At 54.6% G+C, this 16,387-nt stretch overlaps 2 protein-coding genes across 7 annotated transcripts in view; one reads left to right on the forward strand and one right to left on the reverse strand.

The window, feature by feature from the left end:
* PRDM16 (PR/SET domain 16) overlaps positions 1-16,387 on the forward strand; it is a 324,486-nt gene that overhangs the window by 115,742 nt on the left and 192,357 nt on the right. The window contains exon 1 of one of the 6 annotated variants that reach the window (XM_090123148.1): positions 9,492-9,660. The exons of the other annotated variants lie outside the window; for them this stretch is intronic. Coding sequence (XP_089979274.1) covers positions 9,624-9,660 — 37 coding nt within the window. The 5' untranslated portion in view covers positions 9,492-9,623. Of the gene's footprint in view, positions 1-9,491; positions 9,661-16,387 lie in introns of those variants that run through there. 6 annotated transcript variants of the gene reach the window in all.
* LOC149915273 (uncharacterized) lies at positions 624-9,414 on the reverse strand. The gene is made up of 4 exons (XM_090123177.1): positions 9,258-9,414; positions 7,820-8,687; positions 5,498-6,159; positions 624-4,316 (listed from the first exon to the last, which is right to left on the reverse strand). Exons 2-3 carry the CDS (start codon positions 8,368-8,370, stop codon positions 6,144-6,146), a joined length of 567 nt encoding a protein of 188 aa, XP_089979303.1. The 5' UTR covers positions 8,371-8,687; positions 9,258-9,414; the 3' UTR covers positions 624-4,316; positions 5,498-6,143.

Here is a 16,387-nt window from a genome sequence, read left to right on the forward strand (position 1 = left end):
GAAACACCGTCATTACATTCCTTCTGGGGCATAGTTTGTTTTAAAGAAAACTCTCTATGGAAAAGGCTTTCCTTTAAATTTAGTACAAAAGAAAATCCCAACTAGTTTTATTTATAGATCAGGGCATGAGAGATTTTCAGTTTTCAAGCTAGCTCTGTATCTCTGTTTCTCCCATAAAAAAAAGCGGTTTAATGTTCTCCTCATCCTTCCAGAATAAAATTCTTTTATGCTAATTTTTTAGATATAAAATGCAGCAATCTCAGTGACAAAAGCACTGATTTTACTCATCGACTACACTGCTGCTTCTACTATTGAATGATGTGTTCTGGGTTTCTGTTACTCTGACTGTACTGTAGATTTGGGATCTCCACATGCCTGAAGCTTTCTCAGTGTGTCCCATGTTTTACAGTGCTGTGTCCTCGTGCTGCCCCAGCAGCTGGCTTTGGTAGCTGGAGTGCCTGGGGATGAGTCCTTCTCTGTCCCAATGCTTTGGCTGAGCATTATAACAAAACAAGACTCAGATTCCCTTGGAAGCATCAAGTTGCTTTGTGATCTGTAATTGATTCTCATTCTGAGCAGAGCTAAAAAGCTGTTGGTAATAATTGCATAGAAAATATGTTTCCCCCCCCCCGAGCATCCCCCGAAGGCTGGAGCTGGGGCTCCCATTCCCCAGGTTGTACTCACTAAACCCAAGCACTGCTCTTATTTGAGGCGTTTAAATCACTGTACGGGTGATCTCACTCCATTATTTTTAAAGAAACTTCAGTTCACTCTATTTAACTTTATACTTTAGAGAAATGAAACTATTTCCTCATCTCATTTATACTGAAGGAACCGAACTGCAGCTGAGTGGTAGCCCAGCAGCTTGTGACACAGCTGTTCCAGGGCACTGAATAGTCAGCAGTGAAAACCAGAGGCAGGTTTGGGGTGTATGGAGGAAACAGCATTTCTGGTGCTGTTGTGTAGCTGAGAGATGGAAGCTTGTCTCAGTCTGACAGCCATGTGGAGCAGTGCTTCTCTGCAGGGCCTCTTTGCCTGGGGGTGCCATGAGAATGAAATGCTTCTGGAAATGCCCACTGAGATGTTCCTGCTCTGCTGGGTGTGTGCAGGCCTGCAGCTTGCTGTGCTGTTTTAGGATCAGAAATGCTTCTTGTGGCTTTTCCTCCTCCTGCTGGGGGCAGCTCTGCTGGAAGGCAGTGTGTGGGGCTCCTGGGATGGGCTCAGGCAATGGGCCTTAATGCTGGGGAGAGGAGAATGGCTGGGATGCTGTGTGCATCTTTGGCTTTGCAGCACTTACCTGGGGCATCACACCCCTGTCAGAAGTGGGGTCCTGCTCCATGTGCAGTGTGTGGCACAGCAGGTGCCAGGTACAAGTGATGGTGCACGTAAGGAGGCATTTCTCTGGTCAACTGCTTGTGAATGTGTGCTCTGGGCTGACAGTACTTTGCTCATTTTTTGGTGTTTCAGACCTTATTTTGCTTTTTGTGGTGTATGGAAATGATGAGGGAGGGCTGGAACTTAAGACCAGTGCCTTTGATTTCCCCAGCTACAACTCGTTAATTGCCATTATTGGTTGGGAAGTTCCTTGTCCATTTTTTCTTCCTTTTGATATTAAGAGGGCAGCTAAATACTGACCTTAGTGTATGCAGGCAGTACTGGAGATAATTGATTTCTGAAGGTCTTGTCATTTGGATACAGTTTTACCTGCAGGACTGCCACCACAGGTGGTTTGTAGTGCCTGAATGTGTTAAAGCTGAAATCCCCATGTCTGCAAGAGGAGGGGCTGCCATGCCCCCCCCCCCCCAGTGCTTCTCAATTGGCACAGCTGTGGTGATGAGATCTACCAGGCAGGGGCTGTGTGCTGCTCTTGATCTGGGAGGGCAGGGAAGGAATGGCTCTGCAGAACCTGGCAATGTGTGTGGCTTTGTGTGCTGCTCAGGACCTTGCACTGCAGTGATGGGTACTTAATTTCTCCTTGAGTTCAGGCAGTGCTGCCAGCAAGCAGTGGTAACCTTTCTCAGGGCAGTTTGATTGGAGGGGATTTGGATCGATAGCATGAAAGTGAAGTTACCCTGCCATGCCTTAGCTGGATAATTTATGAGTTTGTTTCTTCTGAGTATTCCTCTAGAAAGACTATTTTTCAGATATCGAGTAAACACTGCCATTCACAAACACAAGGCTTTCATTTGGCCCAGGTATCAAATTAATTTTTATTTTGAATGCTATGCCCATTGTAAAAGGGAATCTCCTGTACAGGATGTAAAGCAGAGCTTTCTGTTTCTGAATAACAAGTGTGTTTTCCTAAATGTGGTGTTCTGCTCTTTCCTCTGTTTCAACACAAAGTCTTCACAGGAATAAACCCAGTGGAATATGAGTCACTGTAGGAACAAGCGCATGGGCAAGGTGGGCCACTGCCTTATAAATGGTACAATTGTAGATACAGAAGCACAGAGACTGCTCTGGTTGGAAAGCTGGCTGGAAAATAGCAGTCATAAGGTAGAGGGACATTTATATTCACAGAAACCATTAAATATTTTGTATATATTTGCATTTCATTTTCTAACTGCTTTTTGAAATGAAGCTTGACTCTTCCAGCTATCCATCAATTAGTGTATCACAGAGCTGCTGAGCTCCCTGTGCTGCCACAAGTGCTTGTGTGGACAATTTGCAGAGTGAAAACCAAACAGCAAGGCTGAAACTCCCATGGTTTTGACTATAGGCTGATAGAAGCACAAATGGATCATGGCATCCACAAACCCAGCTCCACGCAGAGCTGCTGAGGCAAAAACTGACAGTGCTGCAGCATTTGTTGCTCCATCACTCCCATCAGTGTGTTGAGATTTCAGCTTGTCCCACTCCCTTGAGATGTGATAGTTTATTCTTCCACCTGTAAAATAAGTGCTGCAGTGAATGTCCCCGTGTGGTTGGAGAGAGATTTCTCCATCAGTTAAAACTGGGTGCAGTGGATCACCTCTGTAGTGTCAGAACAGAGCTGGTAAGGGAATGCTTCAAGGGCTTCAAGAGTTTCTATCTCCCCTGTGGTGATGAAACCAAACCCTTGTAAAGTTGAACGGCAAATATGTGGGTAGGGGGGGAAAAAAGTAGCGGAGGACTAACAGCCTCGAATGGGGCATTGCTGTGCTGCGCAGAAGAGGCTCGATCCTCCCTTCCCTTGTGCCTTAACCGCCGGGCTGCTCGGTCCTGTCTGTGCGCCTCTGCTGGGCTGAGCGGTTCCGTGTAGCCGAAGCGATACCGGGGCAGAAATGGGTTTGCCAAACCGCTGCTTTCAGGTGATGAGAAGAGCTGCTCGGTTCCCGAGGCGCTGCCCACCCGGAGCAACGCCGCAGCGGTCCCAGCCCATGCGTGGAGCAGCCCTGCTCCGTGCGCTCCGCTCGAGGAACCGGGGTGACTCATTCTTCCTGGACACCATCCATCTCGCATGGAAATCGATGAAATTCTTTCTGTTGCGTTTTAACACATGTTCTTAGAGTTACTTTCTGCAGTAAGTCTTCATTAATTTGTAAATCTAAATGAACTCCCGGTCCTGATGGCTTTCCCTTGGGCTGAGGCGTATGGAGGCAGCACCGGGAACTCGCCAGGCGCTGTGAAATACTTTCCCATCCCTGCTTATGATCTACCAACCCGAGGACAGGCGCTCTTTGTGCTGTGTGCATTATTCCACGGGAGCGATCCCAGTGCCTTAAGGCAGAGGGGAAGCTCCGGAGGTGGAAAAACCGGGGGACTGCGGTGCGCCGTGGGGAGAGGGGCGGGAGTTCGGTGGGTCCCCGTGTGTCCCTGTGCCATCCGCTGCTCCCCGGGGGGTCACACCGCACCCTGCTGGTGTCATTCCTCAGCCCGAGTTATGCTCCCAACTGCTTTATTATTTTTTCTTAAGCTGCTTTGTATTAAATGAATAAAATATGTTCGCGTCCCGTCGGGTCTCCCTGTTTGCGCCCTTTACGCATCTTTGTAAAGAGGAGCTGCTCATTAAACGGGCTGCCAGCGGCTCTTTGCAGTTTATCGCGCTTCCAAAAGGAGTTCTGCATCCTCGGTTCGTTGGGGCGTCTGCCCCAACGTGCGGGGTGTGCAGGTTTTTTAGGAAGCTTTTGGAAACTCAGCGCTCGCGGAGCACTGCGGGCTTTGCCGGCTGTCGGTTCGTTCCGCTGCCGCTGAACGATACCTGCTCGGTTTTCAGGTGGATTTGGGGCAGAGAAGCGTTTCCGATGCACAGAGCTTTGGGAGGGCTTAAAGCAAAAGGAGCGTTTCAAAATGGGGTTGATTTGTTTTTTTTTTTTTTTTCTTGCTTTTCCTGTTTGCTAGCAAAAAAAAAAAGTGTTCTTAATTATGACTTGGGGGGGATATGCACAAAAAGCTCTTCCAGGAAACTAATTCTAAACAGTGCAGGAAAAAAAAGGAAAAAATCTCTATGATGTTCTATTTTAATAATCTTTTTCAGGCGTCTGAGTCGCGCTCTGAAAAAAAAAAAAATAAAGCTTGCAGGAAAAAGGCACCACCAATACAGCCCTGAAAACAAAATGTGCAAACTTCTGAGAATATGCCCTCGTGTTGAATACACCGGATTTCTCTCCCGAGCAAAGGGGAAGGTTTTGTTCGTTTGGACAGTCTTTGAATACTGTTCTAAAACTTCTTTCAAGTGGGGACTGAAGAGAGAAATGTTAAGTTCTAAGAGGGAGACAATGCGTTAGCATCTTTGAACGCAGTCCCTTGCATGCAAATCAGCCTTTTGGCAATTTGGGGCGCTTTAATTGGAAGGTGGCAGCTCGGCAAGATAAGGCTGCGTCCCTCGGAGCGCAGCAGTGCCCGGCGAGAGACAGCGGTGTGGGGACCCCCACCCGGGTATCCCCCCCCCACGTCACTGGGGCAGCCCCCGAAGAGCCCTCGTTAATACAATCCGTCGGTTTAAAGTTTCTATAATTTTCACCTAATGATTTTTTTCCCCCCGTTAATGCTTTCCCCCCCCCAGCCCCCAGGGGCACTGTGTCAGGCCGGGCCCAGCCAGCCCTGGATGGCTTTTTCATAGCTCTTGGCTGCGCGCAGACCCTTCTCGGGATTAGTGGTCGGACTCCTCATTTCCCATAGCCATAAAAGGTCTTGAACTCAATTAATAGCTAATAATTATACAGCCGGCGTCAGCGGGGGGAGAGCGTGCGAAGGTTCCGCTGCAGTCCGAAGTGATGGGGGGGCACAAGGGGGGGTGTTGGCTGTGTCCGGGGAAGCCGTTACAGCGGGTGGGGCGGGGGCCGCCCGGCGGGCAGCGCCTGAAGTGCTGCCGGGGTTCGGTTCGCTCACCCACCTCTAACCCTACCGGCCCATAAAGCTTTAATTGAGGAAATATCTTTTGGGGTGCGGGGGCCTTTTGGGGCCGCACCCCAAAAGGTTCCCCGGAGCGCTGCGCTGCTGCAGCCCTACAGGAGGACCGCGGCGGCTCCGCGCCTTCACCTTGACAAGGGCCGTGCCGAGGGGAAAACCGACGTACCCCGTGTGTTACCTCGGGCGAAGTGTGCGGGGGGTGAGAAAGCAGTGCGGGGAGCCCCGACCGCTGCCTGTAGCGCAGCGCGCACCGCTGCCCGCCCGCCTTCCTCCCCACGCGTTGCGCGGCCGCGTTCCGACGTCTGAAAGAAATAATCGTTAGGATTCCTGAAGTTCTCTTTAATGGCCGCGCTCTCCTGGAATAAAGAAAGCTGCTGCGTTTCTTTTACGGCGGCAATGACAATACGGTTGAAGTTCGATATTCACACGTGAACGTCGCTTTTCTTTTCGTGACTCGTTATTTTCAGACAGGCGATGTTACCTTTCCCCGGCCCTGCAAAGCGCGGCCTCGAGCAGCGTAACGAATTCGGAGGAATTCCTGGGGCTGGGAACGGTTTGGGGGGAAAATCCGAAAGGGCCGATTTGTACCGCGTGTTTACAGGGCTGGGAGAGCCAGGGCTTCGTGCTAGAAATAAGAAGGGCAGCGTCTGCTGAGCGTGTTTCGGTGCAGGGAGTGGTGTCGGTGGGACAGCGAGCTGCAGGAGAGCGCTGCGCTGCGCGGCTTTTGCGCGCAGATAAATAGAGGGAGTGTGAGAGCGCAAAGCAACGCGGCTGATGCACAAAACGCGTTTTTCTGTCCTTGTGCTTCTCGGTCATTCTGAAAGGCATCTGAGAATAATAAAAATAAGTAAAAGAAAATAACAAAAACACTTGAAAAAGCAGCGGGGAAAATGCTTCGGGAAGGAGATCCTGAAGGGTTTAGGGCGGCTGAGGCGGGGTGCGGGGTCGGGGTGCGCTGCCCCCAGCGCTGTCCTTATCCGCCCCCTTGTGCCCGCAGCACGCAGCCGGGCCCGAAAGGTGATGAAATTCCTTGGCACTGGCAGGGCGAGCCGCTCTTTGATTGCGTGCGTTTAAGGCAGCCCCTAATTACAATGTGGTCGTTGTGTGGGTGCTTCCTCCGCTTATTAATGGCAGATTAGGAAGGGAAAAGCTCTGGGGAAGCGTGTGACATTCTCGGGGCTCGCTGACCCGTCCTGTGCCACGGGCATTTGCGTAGTTTAAAATATTAATTCCTGCTCTAATCTCCCCGCGACGCTGCGCGGAAACAATGAGGAATTTATGCGCAAATCCTCGGGACGGGAGAGGGGTTCCGCTGCGTGTGCGGAGGTGCCGCCGAGCCGCTCCGTCCCAACCATTTTAATCTTCTTTAGTGCTTAAACTTGGGCACAACAAGTGACGAAGGACCGTGTCCCGATTCCCGCTCCCCCCCCGCCTCCCCATGAGCCCGAGGGCCGCTGGGGACGGGGCTGCCCTTAGGATGGGGGTCGCGGTGCCCGCAGCGCATCGCCACCCCTCCGCAGTGCGTGCGGCACCCGGTGCTGCAACGGGTGGCAGCGGGGCCGGGAAGCAGACACGGAGCTGCGAACAGCAGCGAGAGGTGGGCTCTATGGAGCCTTAACATGCGGGTTCCGTTGCCCCCAGCCCTGGGCCGGACCCCTGGCACAGAGAGGAGAAGGGTCCGGGCTGCGCCCTTCTGCGCATCGCCCCGCGGGGGTCTCCCGAGCGGGACCGGGGGCTGCGGGCTCCCGAGGCCACCTGGGCCGGGCCCCTCTCCCTTCCTCCCTCCCTCCCCGCTCATTAGTTTCCTATTCTGGGTGGAAGCGCTCCAACAGGTGTAGACTGTGCCGCTGCGGGATGGGAACGGCTGCGGTTGTGCCCCGAGCCCCGCACCACGCCTGGTGCCGGCGGGGACGCACCGTTCGGGGCCGGCACTGCTCTGCCGTCCTCTGCCAGCGCACCTCGCTTAAAAATTCGTTCCCTTCAATTTTTTTTTCTTCGTTTTCTTTTTACCCTTCTCTCCTCAACCCCCCATCGCAGGGACCCCCGCTCCCCCCCCCCCGCCCCAGCACCGCGGCAGCAGCAGGAGGGAAACAGGAGAACAGAAACGCGAGGGCTCGGCTCGGCCACGCGGCGCCGGGACGCGCGGCGATTTTCGATCTTTCGATCGCTCCTCGGTGCCTTCCTTTGCAGAAGCATCAAATAAAGCCTTTTTTGGGGGAGGCGGGGGGGAGAGGGAGAGTGGGTGTCCGCGTACACACAGCCCTGAAAACATTTCTCATCTCTTAAAATACTCGCGAGTGGGTCCCGTGACGCGCAGCTCCGCTGCGCGCTCATTTACCGCAGGAACTGAACTATTTGCTGTGGAGAATCGGAACTCGGGGGTGCGGGTGTTCGGCCCCAGCACAATTCTCGGCGGGGCCATATTGAGCCCCGCGCAGATCCGCGGAGCTCGCCGTGTTCCCGGCCCGGGGGCGCACAGAGCGCTCACCTGAGCGCGGCGTTCCTTCGGGTCGGGGCCGCCGAGAAAGGGCAGAAATGAACGGGGCAGCGTTTCGAAGCGCTTTTCCCTTCCCCTCGGAGAGACGCAGCCGCCGAGGTCGCGGGGAGAAATATTTCAGTGACTCGCAGCCACGAAGGATCCCGTTTCCCGGCTCGGCTCGGTTTACCACCCCGGGTCTCCCCACGCGTTCCGAGGAAGGAACCTCCGCGCACCGCTTCAGCGTTCGGGCGACACGTGGCTGCTCCTTCCCTTCCTCCGGACGCGGGGGTTGCATTCGGGCTCCCGTTCCGCCGCCGTCCCCCTAACGCGGGCTCCGATACCCGCAGGGCCCCGCGCCGCTCCCGGCCGCAGCCGGAGGTCACTGCGGAGGGGCAGCGCGGCCCCCGGTCCCACCTGCGGCTCCGGGCGCACCCGCGGAGGCTGCGCTCGGGGTTCCCCCGTCGGTGCGCGGCCATCAGCGCGTCCCCGTAGCCCTTTATTTTGGGGAAGCTTGGCGAAGGCGCGCGCTTTCCCTTTCCCTCTCTCCATATTAATCTCATTAAATCCTACCTTTCAACCTTCTTCCGTGACCATCTGACCTGGCCACTTGAATTCAAACAGTGCTTTCTCCGCAGTCAAAGACAGCACATCAATCACCGGGCTATTTACACTTCGCTCCTTTCTTCAAAGAGGAGCTACCCGCTCTCCCTCCACCTTCCCTTCCGGGGACGACGGGCACCGTTTGGGTTTATTGGTGTTATGATCGTACATCTGTATATATTTGGTTTCTCACCCCCCTGTTCTCGGCTGTCCGTGGGTCTCTCGGCTTCTCCCGGCGAGGCAGCGGCCGTTCCCTCGGGAGCGCTCCCAGCGGCACCTGGAACGCAGAAGAAAGCGGCACCGGCACCCGCTGTCCCCGGGCGGCCCGGCCCGGTTCGGCCCAGCGCGGCTCGGTTGGGCCCGGACGGCCCCGGGGCACGGGCAGCCGCACCGCGGGATTCGCTTTGTTTTATTTTATATATATATACATATATATATATATATATATTATTTTTTTCCGGTCAAAACGCGTCCAAATGAGTGAATAAATTGGGGTAGGAAGAGCTTTACCGCTGAGCTCTGTGACGCCGGTAGTTAAAATAAATATCCCCGTACAAAAGCGAGACGTGCCGGTACAGCACGGAGTGTAAGTTGGTGTTGGTTAGGAGTCAGGGACCCCCCCGCGCAGAAAGGGGCAAGAGGAGGAAAAGGGTAAAAAGGGAGAAAATAAACAAACTCGTTGAGAAGTTGCTGTAAATAATCGTTATTATATATATATATACTTTCGGATTAAAAGAAAAGCGCGTTTAAAACGAGTACGAATTCCGAGGAGACACCCGTGAACAAACTCTCGACGGCATTGCTATTAAGTAATAGTAAGAATAGCAGGAATAACAGCGATAATCACCTCGTTCGGGGATGGCACCCGGGTCCGCGGGCACTGTCCGCTCCGAGGGGCGCTGCGCGGAGGGGTCGGAGCGCTGCGCGTCTGTCTTAAAGGGGCAGATCGGGGGAAGGCTGCGCTGGTGCGCGGAGAGAGGAGGGGGCAGAGATAAGTGGTCTGGAGAAGAGGATAGGACAGGGGAAAAAAAAACCAACCACCCCGATGATGATGAATACATTGGAAAGTTTTTTTGGCCCTGGTGAGGGTGTCAGATTGAATGCTCTGTGCGCATGTGCGAAGGTGTCCAAACTGACAATGCTTGGGAGATGAAGATAGTGTGTAGCTGCTTCTGGGCTCAAGGAGGAGGAGAGGAATCCGCAAGCCGACACGATGAGATCCAAGGCGAGGGCGAGAAAACTGCCCAAAAGTAGGTCCTTCCTCTCCCTTCTTCCGCGTACCGCCGCCGCGGGGTTCGGGCAGCGCCGCGCGGAGCCGGGCCGGGGGCTGCGCGCCCACAGCCCCTCTGCGCGCCCGCGGCGGCGGCGGGAGCCGCGCTCTTCGCCCCGGGTGCGCGCAGCCCTGGCGGCCCCGCGCTGCTCCGCGCTGCCCGGGGAGTGGGAGCCGCGGGCACAGGGAGAGCTGCGCGGGGCCGGCGGCCGGGGGAGAAAAGCGAAAGTTAGCTCGAAGTTGACGAAAGGGGATAGCAACTTTTTTTTTTTTTTTTTTTTTTTTTTTTTTTTTTTTATTGAGTCGTTCCAAGTCTTGTGAAATAATATTCCTGGCTTTTGAAATAGTGGGCGCTAGAGGTCTGCGTTTGGCATCTGCCTGCGCGATGCAAAGAGACTTAGAGCTGGAGGTGGGGGGGGTGATGGGGGGGGTGGGGGGGGAAGAGACAGCACGGACAAACGGAAAGGAGAAATAATAATAATAATAATAAAAAGCGGCCCTTCCAGCCTCGGAAACAATTATCCGGGAGGGCGAAGGGAGAGAACGCGTAGCGGGAGCGGCCCCGCGCAGGGCCGGAGCATCGGGCAGCGCTGCGGGCCGGGCCGGGGGCGAAGCGGCGCGGGGGGGGGGGAGGGGAGCGGGGGAGTGTCTTTAATTTTTAATTTTTTAAAATTTACTTGGGGGTGGAATTGCAGCTCGTAAGTCTTGCGCGGCTTTTTTTCCTCCGTCTTCTCCCGGCCCCTCTTTCCTCCTTTCTTTCTTTCGAGTCGTTTCAGGCCGGATTTTCAGCGGAGCGCGGTTTCGGCGGGGAGGAACGGGGCAGAAAACCCCAGCGCGGCCGCTCAGTGCCTCCCCCCGGGCCGGGGCCGCCCTCCCGTGCTTTCCTGCCCTTATTCCGTACTTTCTGTTCCGCTCCGGCTCCGTGTTGGGGGGTCCGGGGGTCCCGGAGCTTCCCGGAGCAGCGGGAATAGCGGCGCCGCTCCGCGCGTCGGGAGCTCGCGGTGCCGGGTCGGGTTCAGCCGATGGAGCGCAAATCCCGCGCTCAGGTGCGGGCCCGGGGCTGCGGGACGACCGCGCACCCCGCGCTCGGTTCGGGCTTTCGGCGCTGACGGCCGCGGGTCGGGCCCCGGCGCAGCGCTCAGAGCAGCGGCCCGACCCCGCTCTCGTCGTGGCCGAAATCACAGCGCAGCCCTCGGCCGAGATTCTGTAGCGCTACGGGGCCGTTTCTTCCTTTCCTTTTCTCATTTATTTTCCCCCTTCTCGCTCGCTCCGTACCCGAGTTCTCTCGCGGCCCGCAGCTCCGCTCTCCGAAACTCCCCGGTCCCGCAGCCCCGAGGCCGCGTCTCAACCCCGCGGAGCTTCCACCGCTCCCACAGCCGCGTGCGTTGTTCCGCAGCCGCGCACTTTCCGCGCCCCAAAGAGCGCGGCTCCGCTCGGGGCCGCCCCGCGATCCGCGCTGCGACGCGTGCGGGAAGCGGCAGCCGCGGAACCGCCGGGCTTTGATTTCCTTTTATTTTTACAATAAAGTGGTTTGAAGAACAAACACTCAAATAATAACTTTTCATATTTAAAAAAAAAAAAAAAAAAAAGAAAGAAAGAAAGAAAAAAAAGAGAGGGAAAAAAAAAGAAAGAAAAGAGAAAGAAAAGAAAAGCCAAATCCTTGTCGCTTATCGGCTCGAGTTGTGTTGTTTTAAGGAGCAATTTTCAGAGCGCTGTGCCAGCGAGGTTGAATACAGTGGAATATTATTGGCGTTATTTTATTTTATTTTTTTGCCGTTTAAAAAGTTCTTTTCTCTCCTCCCGAAGCCGGCTGGGCTCCATGCGTGCCCGCTGCCCCCCGGCCCTTCTTTCTGGGCGCCGGGAGCTCCGGCCTCGGGCGGGCACTGCGGGACGGGGCTGCTCGGAAGCTCTGATTAACATCAGGTGTTTAATACAATACAAGGCCCAACGGTTTATGGGGTTTCAGCGGAGGATTTTTGAGGGATCACGGTTCCAAACAGTAGCCCGCAGCTAAGGTTTCACTATCCCAGGAGTATTTATTTGCAGAACTGCTGGAACACGGACGCGGGGCTGCGGGTCGCTCCGGGTCGGTACCGATCGCTCCGTGCCCGCACCGCACCGCGATGTAACCGGGGGGGAGCGGCGTGCGGCGGCTGTAGGAAACCCACGGCTACGTTGTAGAATTTCATTTCATTGGACAATATTTTAAGCAGATGTGAAGCTCCTCTGGGACTTCGACTCTATTACCTGACTTGGAAAGGGGCTGAATGTGCGTGTGCGAGCCGGGGTGGGGGTGAGAGGGGAACTCCCGGCGATTCGGAGCCGACTCGCGAGGAGGAAGGCGCAGGTATCGGGGCCGGGAACGGCCTCGGCTCGCTGCGGTGCGCCGGCAGGGCCGGAAAGTCGGGGCGAGGGGCGGCGGTGCGGTGCGACGCGGGGCGGCCACCGCCGGGCTGAGCCTCGCCGCCCCCCGGCCCGCGATGGATGGCGGTACCGCCGGCCGCTCTGTGACCCCCCCGGGCTCGGGGCTCCATCCGCGGGGCAGTCCCGGAGCTCCCGGTGACGGCGGAGCGGGGCCGGGCGGCAAACATCGGAGCGCGGTGCCGCCCGCACGCCGCCAATTCGTTCCATTTCGACGTCTCCGAGCCGGCTTTGCAAAGCACAAACGGGCTCGCAGACCACACGCGGGTGAGCGGTGGTTGCGGTTGAAGTTCAAAATAAATGTTCGTGCCGGAGAAAGGCGGCCGGTGTTCCCGCAGCCCCGTTTGTTTTTTAGCGTCGGGAACGGGACGAAGTTGAAGTCGCAGCGCGAGTTTCAGAGCCGGAGCGGCTCCGTGGGCTGCGGGAGCGCCGCGTCCCTTCCCGGCCGATGGCTGCGGGGCAGCGCGGGGCCGATCCCGCTGCTCACAGAGCGGATTTCTCCGCTTGCAGCGGGCAGTGCCGAGAGCGCGGCGCACACGGAAGACAAAAATATACGGAGCTTTTGGGGGGCTTTTAATTTTCGAGCATTATTATTATTACAACTCCGAGGCGTCTGCTTCCTTCACCGCATCTCTCCCCAGATCCCCGGGCAGACACGAGCACGGAACGGGCTCCGGGAGCCGCAATGCCACGGGCAGGGCATCCCGAACGGTCCGTCCCGGCGCTGCCTCCGCGCCCGCGCAACCCCGCGCAGGTGCGGCCGGACCCGCCGCCGCGCAACCTCCGCCGCCCGCCCTGCCCCGGATCTGTTCAATTAGGCAATTAGAGAACCCGGGCAGCGAAAGGAGTGTGTGTATGTGTGTGTGTGTGTGTGTGAGGGGGGGGGGGTTTGATCCGCTAATTACGGTGATGTGTAATTAGCGCTTCAACAAAAATTAGCAAGGATTTAAAATCAGTTTAGTCTTAAAAAAAAAAAAAAAAAAAAAATTACCCGAATTGTACAAATATAATTTATCGCTTTACCCCCACCTGCCCCCTCCTCTCCTCCCCTCCCCCCCCCCCGCTGCACACATTTCATTTATTTAAGAAAGTGCAGAGGGAATATCTGCATTCCCTTTGGATGGCCGTTCCCACAGCGTTGTGTCCAAACCCTGGCGCACGGAGTGTCCGTGCAGACACAACTGATGCACCGTAAGAAAGACCTCACAATATATGGTAAAAGTGCAGGCACTCGAGTGGTGAACCTGCAAGGGATGTGCAGCCATGCAGCTGCGTGTGACAAACTTAGTTTAGCGACAGGCAGGGCTGCCTCATTTTCAGACTTTGCGTTGGAACTGCAGTGTGAGACCGCGATCAGCAGCAGCAAGGTGGGTTTCTGATCAGAAGAGGTGGTTAAAAACAAGAAGCAGGCGGCAAGGCTGCTGTGAGCGTATCCGAGGGCAGAGCCGGGGGTTGCCGTGCTGCGCGCTGCCGGAGCGGAGCACCCGGAGCGGAACGGGAGCGAGCGGAGCGCACCTGAGAGCACCAAATCTCCACTCGCTTCTATGCAAAACGCGACGCAGGAGCTTGGGTTTCACAACAGAGCAGCAGTCAGTGTAACTGTGCTCGCTGTAATCGTACCCCGGCTCCGTGTCGGATGTAACCGCTCCGTGACCGCCGCTCTGAGCCGCGGCCGCTCCTGCATCGCTCCACCTGCGCTGGGAAATGCCCTCCTGCCCATTGCCTGTGCTGGGCGCCCCGAGCTGCTGGAAGGGAACGGCCCCGATGAGTGGGAAGTGGTGTTGTTATTGCAGCTCTGATTATTAGGGCTTCTGTGTTTAGTAAAAGCTCGGCCCGGTTTAGCGCTGTGCTCTGAGTCCCAGGGAAGTTTGCAGGACTGAACGAGGTGCGTCTCAGAGGGCTGTGCTGCTGGCTGCCTGCTCCTGCTCGGAGCATCGGGCAGAGAAGCTGCATTCTCCAGGCTTCGGCCCTTCTACCTATGCAATTTCCATTCCCTGTTACGGTGTGATTTTGTTCCTGAGGCCTTTGCTGGAAGGGTGGGTGCTGTGTGCCCTTTGCACGGCTCCATGCCTGTCCCACCGTTCTTTCAGCCCCGTTATTTAAATGATAAACCCGTGCAAATCTGAGCGCTGGCTGCAAGGATCTGAGTGCTGCATTTCTCATGCCAGCCTCCCAAATGGCATTTTAAATCCTGCAGGGGTAACTCACCAGCACGCCAACAAATGCACACACGTTGGTGTCCATCTGCCCTTAGGAATCAGGGCTCCTGAAGGATACGTGTGGACACATTTGTTTCCACTCTCTGCTAACAGCCTGTTGATATGTCAGAACTCTGCAGCATTCCACACCAAAATTACTGCTGCGTTTTCTGATCCTAAATCTGCTCCCTTTTTTTTTTTTTTTTTCTTCTTTTTTTTTTTTTTTTTTCGGGAGGAATTGCAGGTCAGGGATGTCGTGGTGGAAAAGATCTACGACCTTATTATTTCTTTTATTTGCTTAATGGATTTTCATGCATCACCGCTGCCTACTCCTGGGCCGTTTATTTTTATTTTTATTGCAGTCGGTTGTGCGTTGCGCTGCGTCCAAATCTGTAACAGAGTGTCCCCATCCCGAGGAGTTTTTTCCTTCTCATTGCTCAGTGAATGATGTGATTCTCTTTGCTAATAAAAACCAAAATGTAGCTTTCATCCCCTGAATGCACGTTGTTCCTCTGGGCACCCGTGCCCCGAGTGAGCTGCTGGCTTTTCAGTTAGTTAATTAGTTAGTTAGTTAGTTAGGAATTGAGAAGGTGTTTTCCTGCACTGGGCTGTGCTTCACGCTTTGGGGAGGGCTGGGGGCTGCGCTTCTCTTCTGTGCTCTCCTTTTCCAGCTGAAGGAAGGCTGAGCTGCATCCAGCACAGCACAGAGTGATGCTTCCATGGCCGCCCAGCTCGGCCTCCATTGGGCTGGCGTGGAAATTCCTCATCTGCTGCATCTACCCACATGTTGGGTCCGTTGGGAGGGTGCAGAGTGGCACCCGAATGAGTTGGGTGGGATTCATTTAGCATCTTTGAGTTGCTCTGCTCAGAACTGGGGGTCTCACTGCTCTGTTGGCTTTGGCTCTGCCAACTCTTCCACCATGGGCACAAGATCCCCACGTCAGCACTTGGGGCCAATTTAGCCGTCAGTGCCAGATAACGCCGACAGCCATTTGGGGAAGGTATTTGTGTAATAGTGAATGTTCTGTACCGAACATAGAGGGTGGGGAGAAGTCAAACTGCAGTGAATGCTCTGCTTATTTTATATCCACTATAACTATTTTTGTCCGTGAAAATTGGCTTAATTATATCAATGGAATGTTTCTTTTTCAATTCTGCACGCAATTAGTCCATCTTGCTGGCTGCAATTTATTTTAATAAAAAAATAAACCGGTGGCGTGTTCAGTTCCTCATCCCCTGGGGACAAATGCGATTGGTGTGTTTAATTTCATTAACTACAATGCGGCCTACTGGAAAAATGTATAAAATCAGCTTTATACAGCTTAAACACTGGCATTTGAAACAAATCATTACGGCATTAGCTGTCACACTGGTAATTCTAGAATCCAAGACAAAAATATTATAGCTGTTTTTATAACCCTCCGCAAATACACTGCTAAAATAGTTTGTAATCATTTTTTAAACGTGCCCCGATGGTTTTTAGTTAAAAAAATCTTATCTTAGGGTGGCTGTGCATTGTCATGTGTGGGTTTGATCGGGAGGTTCATCGGTCACTTCCACCACACAAAGCCCACAGCTGGCTGCAGAAGCTCCAGGCTCTCAGATGGGCTCTCGGTGCTCATTGAAACCTGCTTTTTTTGGATGTACTTTTCATTGGGATTTGCTCGTGTTGGGCTGCACACCAATGCAAGGGACGGCTCTTCCTAGCAGTATAGATGGAGATGTGGTGGAGTCAGACCTGTTTTTGATACAGCCCCCCTTCTGCTGTCTCATCCTTGGTGAGCCACTTCTTGGGGCGGTTCTGGGCACTGCTGTGGTCTTCAGAGGGCTGGATGGAGCAGAGTGCCTTGTGCTGTGGCTGTGGGACCCCCAGCTGGACAGGGCAGCTCATGTCATTCAGATTCACCATCAGCTGAGCCCATTGTCACCAGCTGACGATGCCACCCAGATTTCACAAGGCTGTGCATCAGATACACAAACACTGGTGCACTGACTCATTTCAGAACATCCACCTTTAGCATCTGCAGCTCAATATTCCAGTGCAGAAATGCGCTCTGATTATTTCTTCACGTATGGAAAGATCAATTC

Source organism: Phasianus colchicus, chromosome 22, assembly GCF_987193195.1.
Source record: "Phasianus colchicus chromosome 22, bPhaCol1.hap1.1, whole genome shotgun sequence".
Classification (NCBI taxonomy): Eukaryota; Metazoa; Chordata; class Aves; order Galliformes; family Phasianidae; genus Phasianus; species Phasianus colchicus.

What these genes read in the sequence shown, in the direction of transcription:
- LOC149915273 (XM_090123177.1), bottom strand. Translation starts at nt 8,370, where the DNA reads ATGAGATTAATATGGAGAGAGGGAAAGGGAAAGCGCGCGCCTTCGCCA.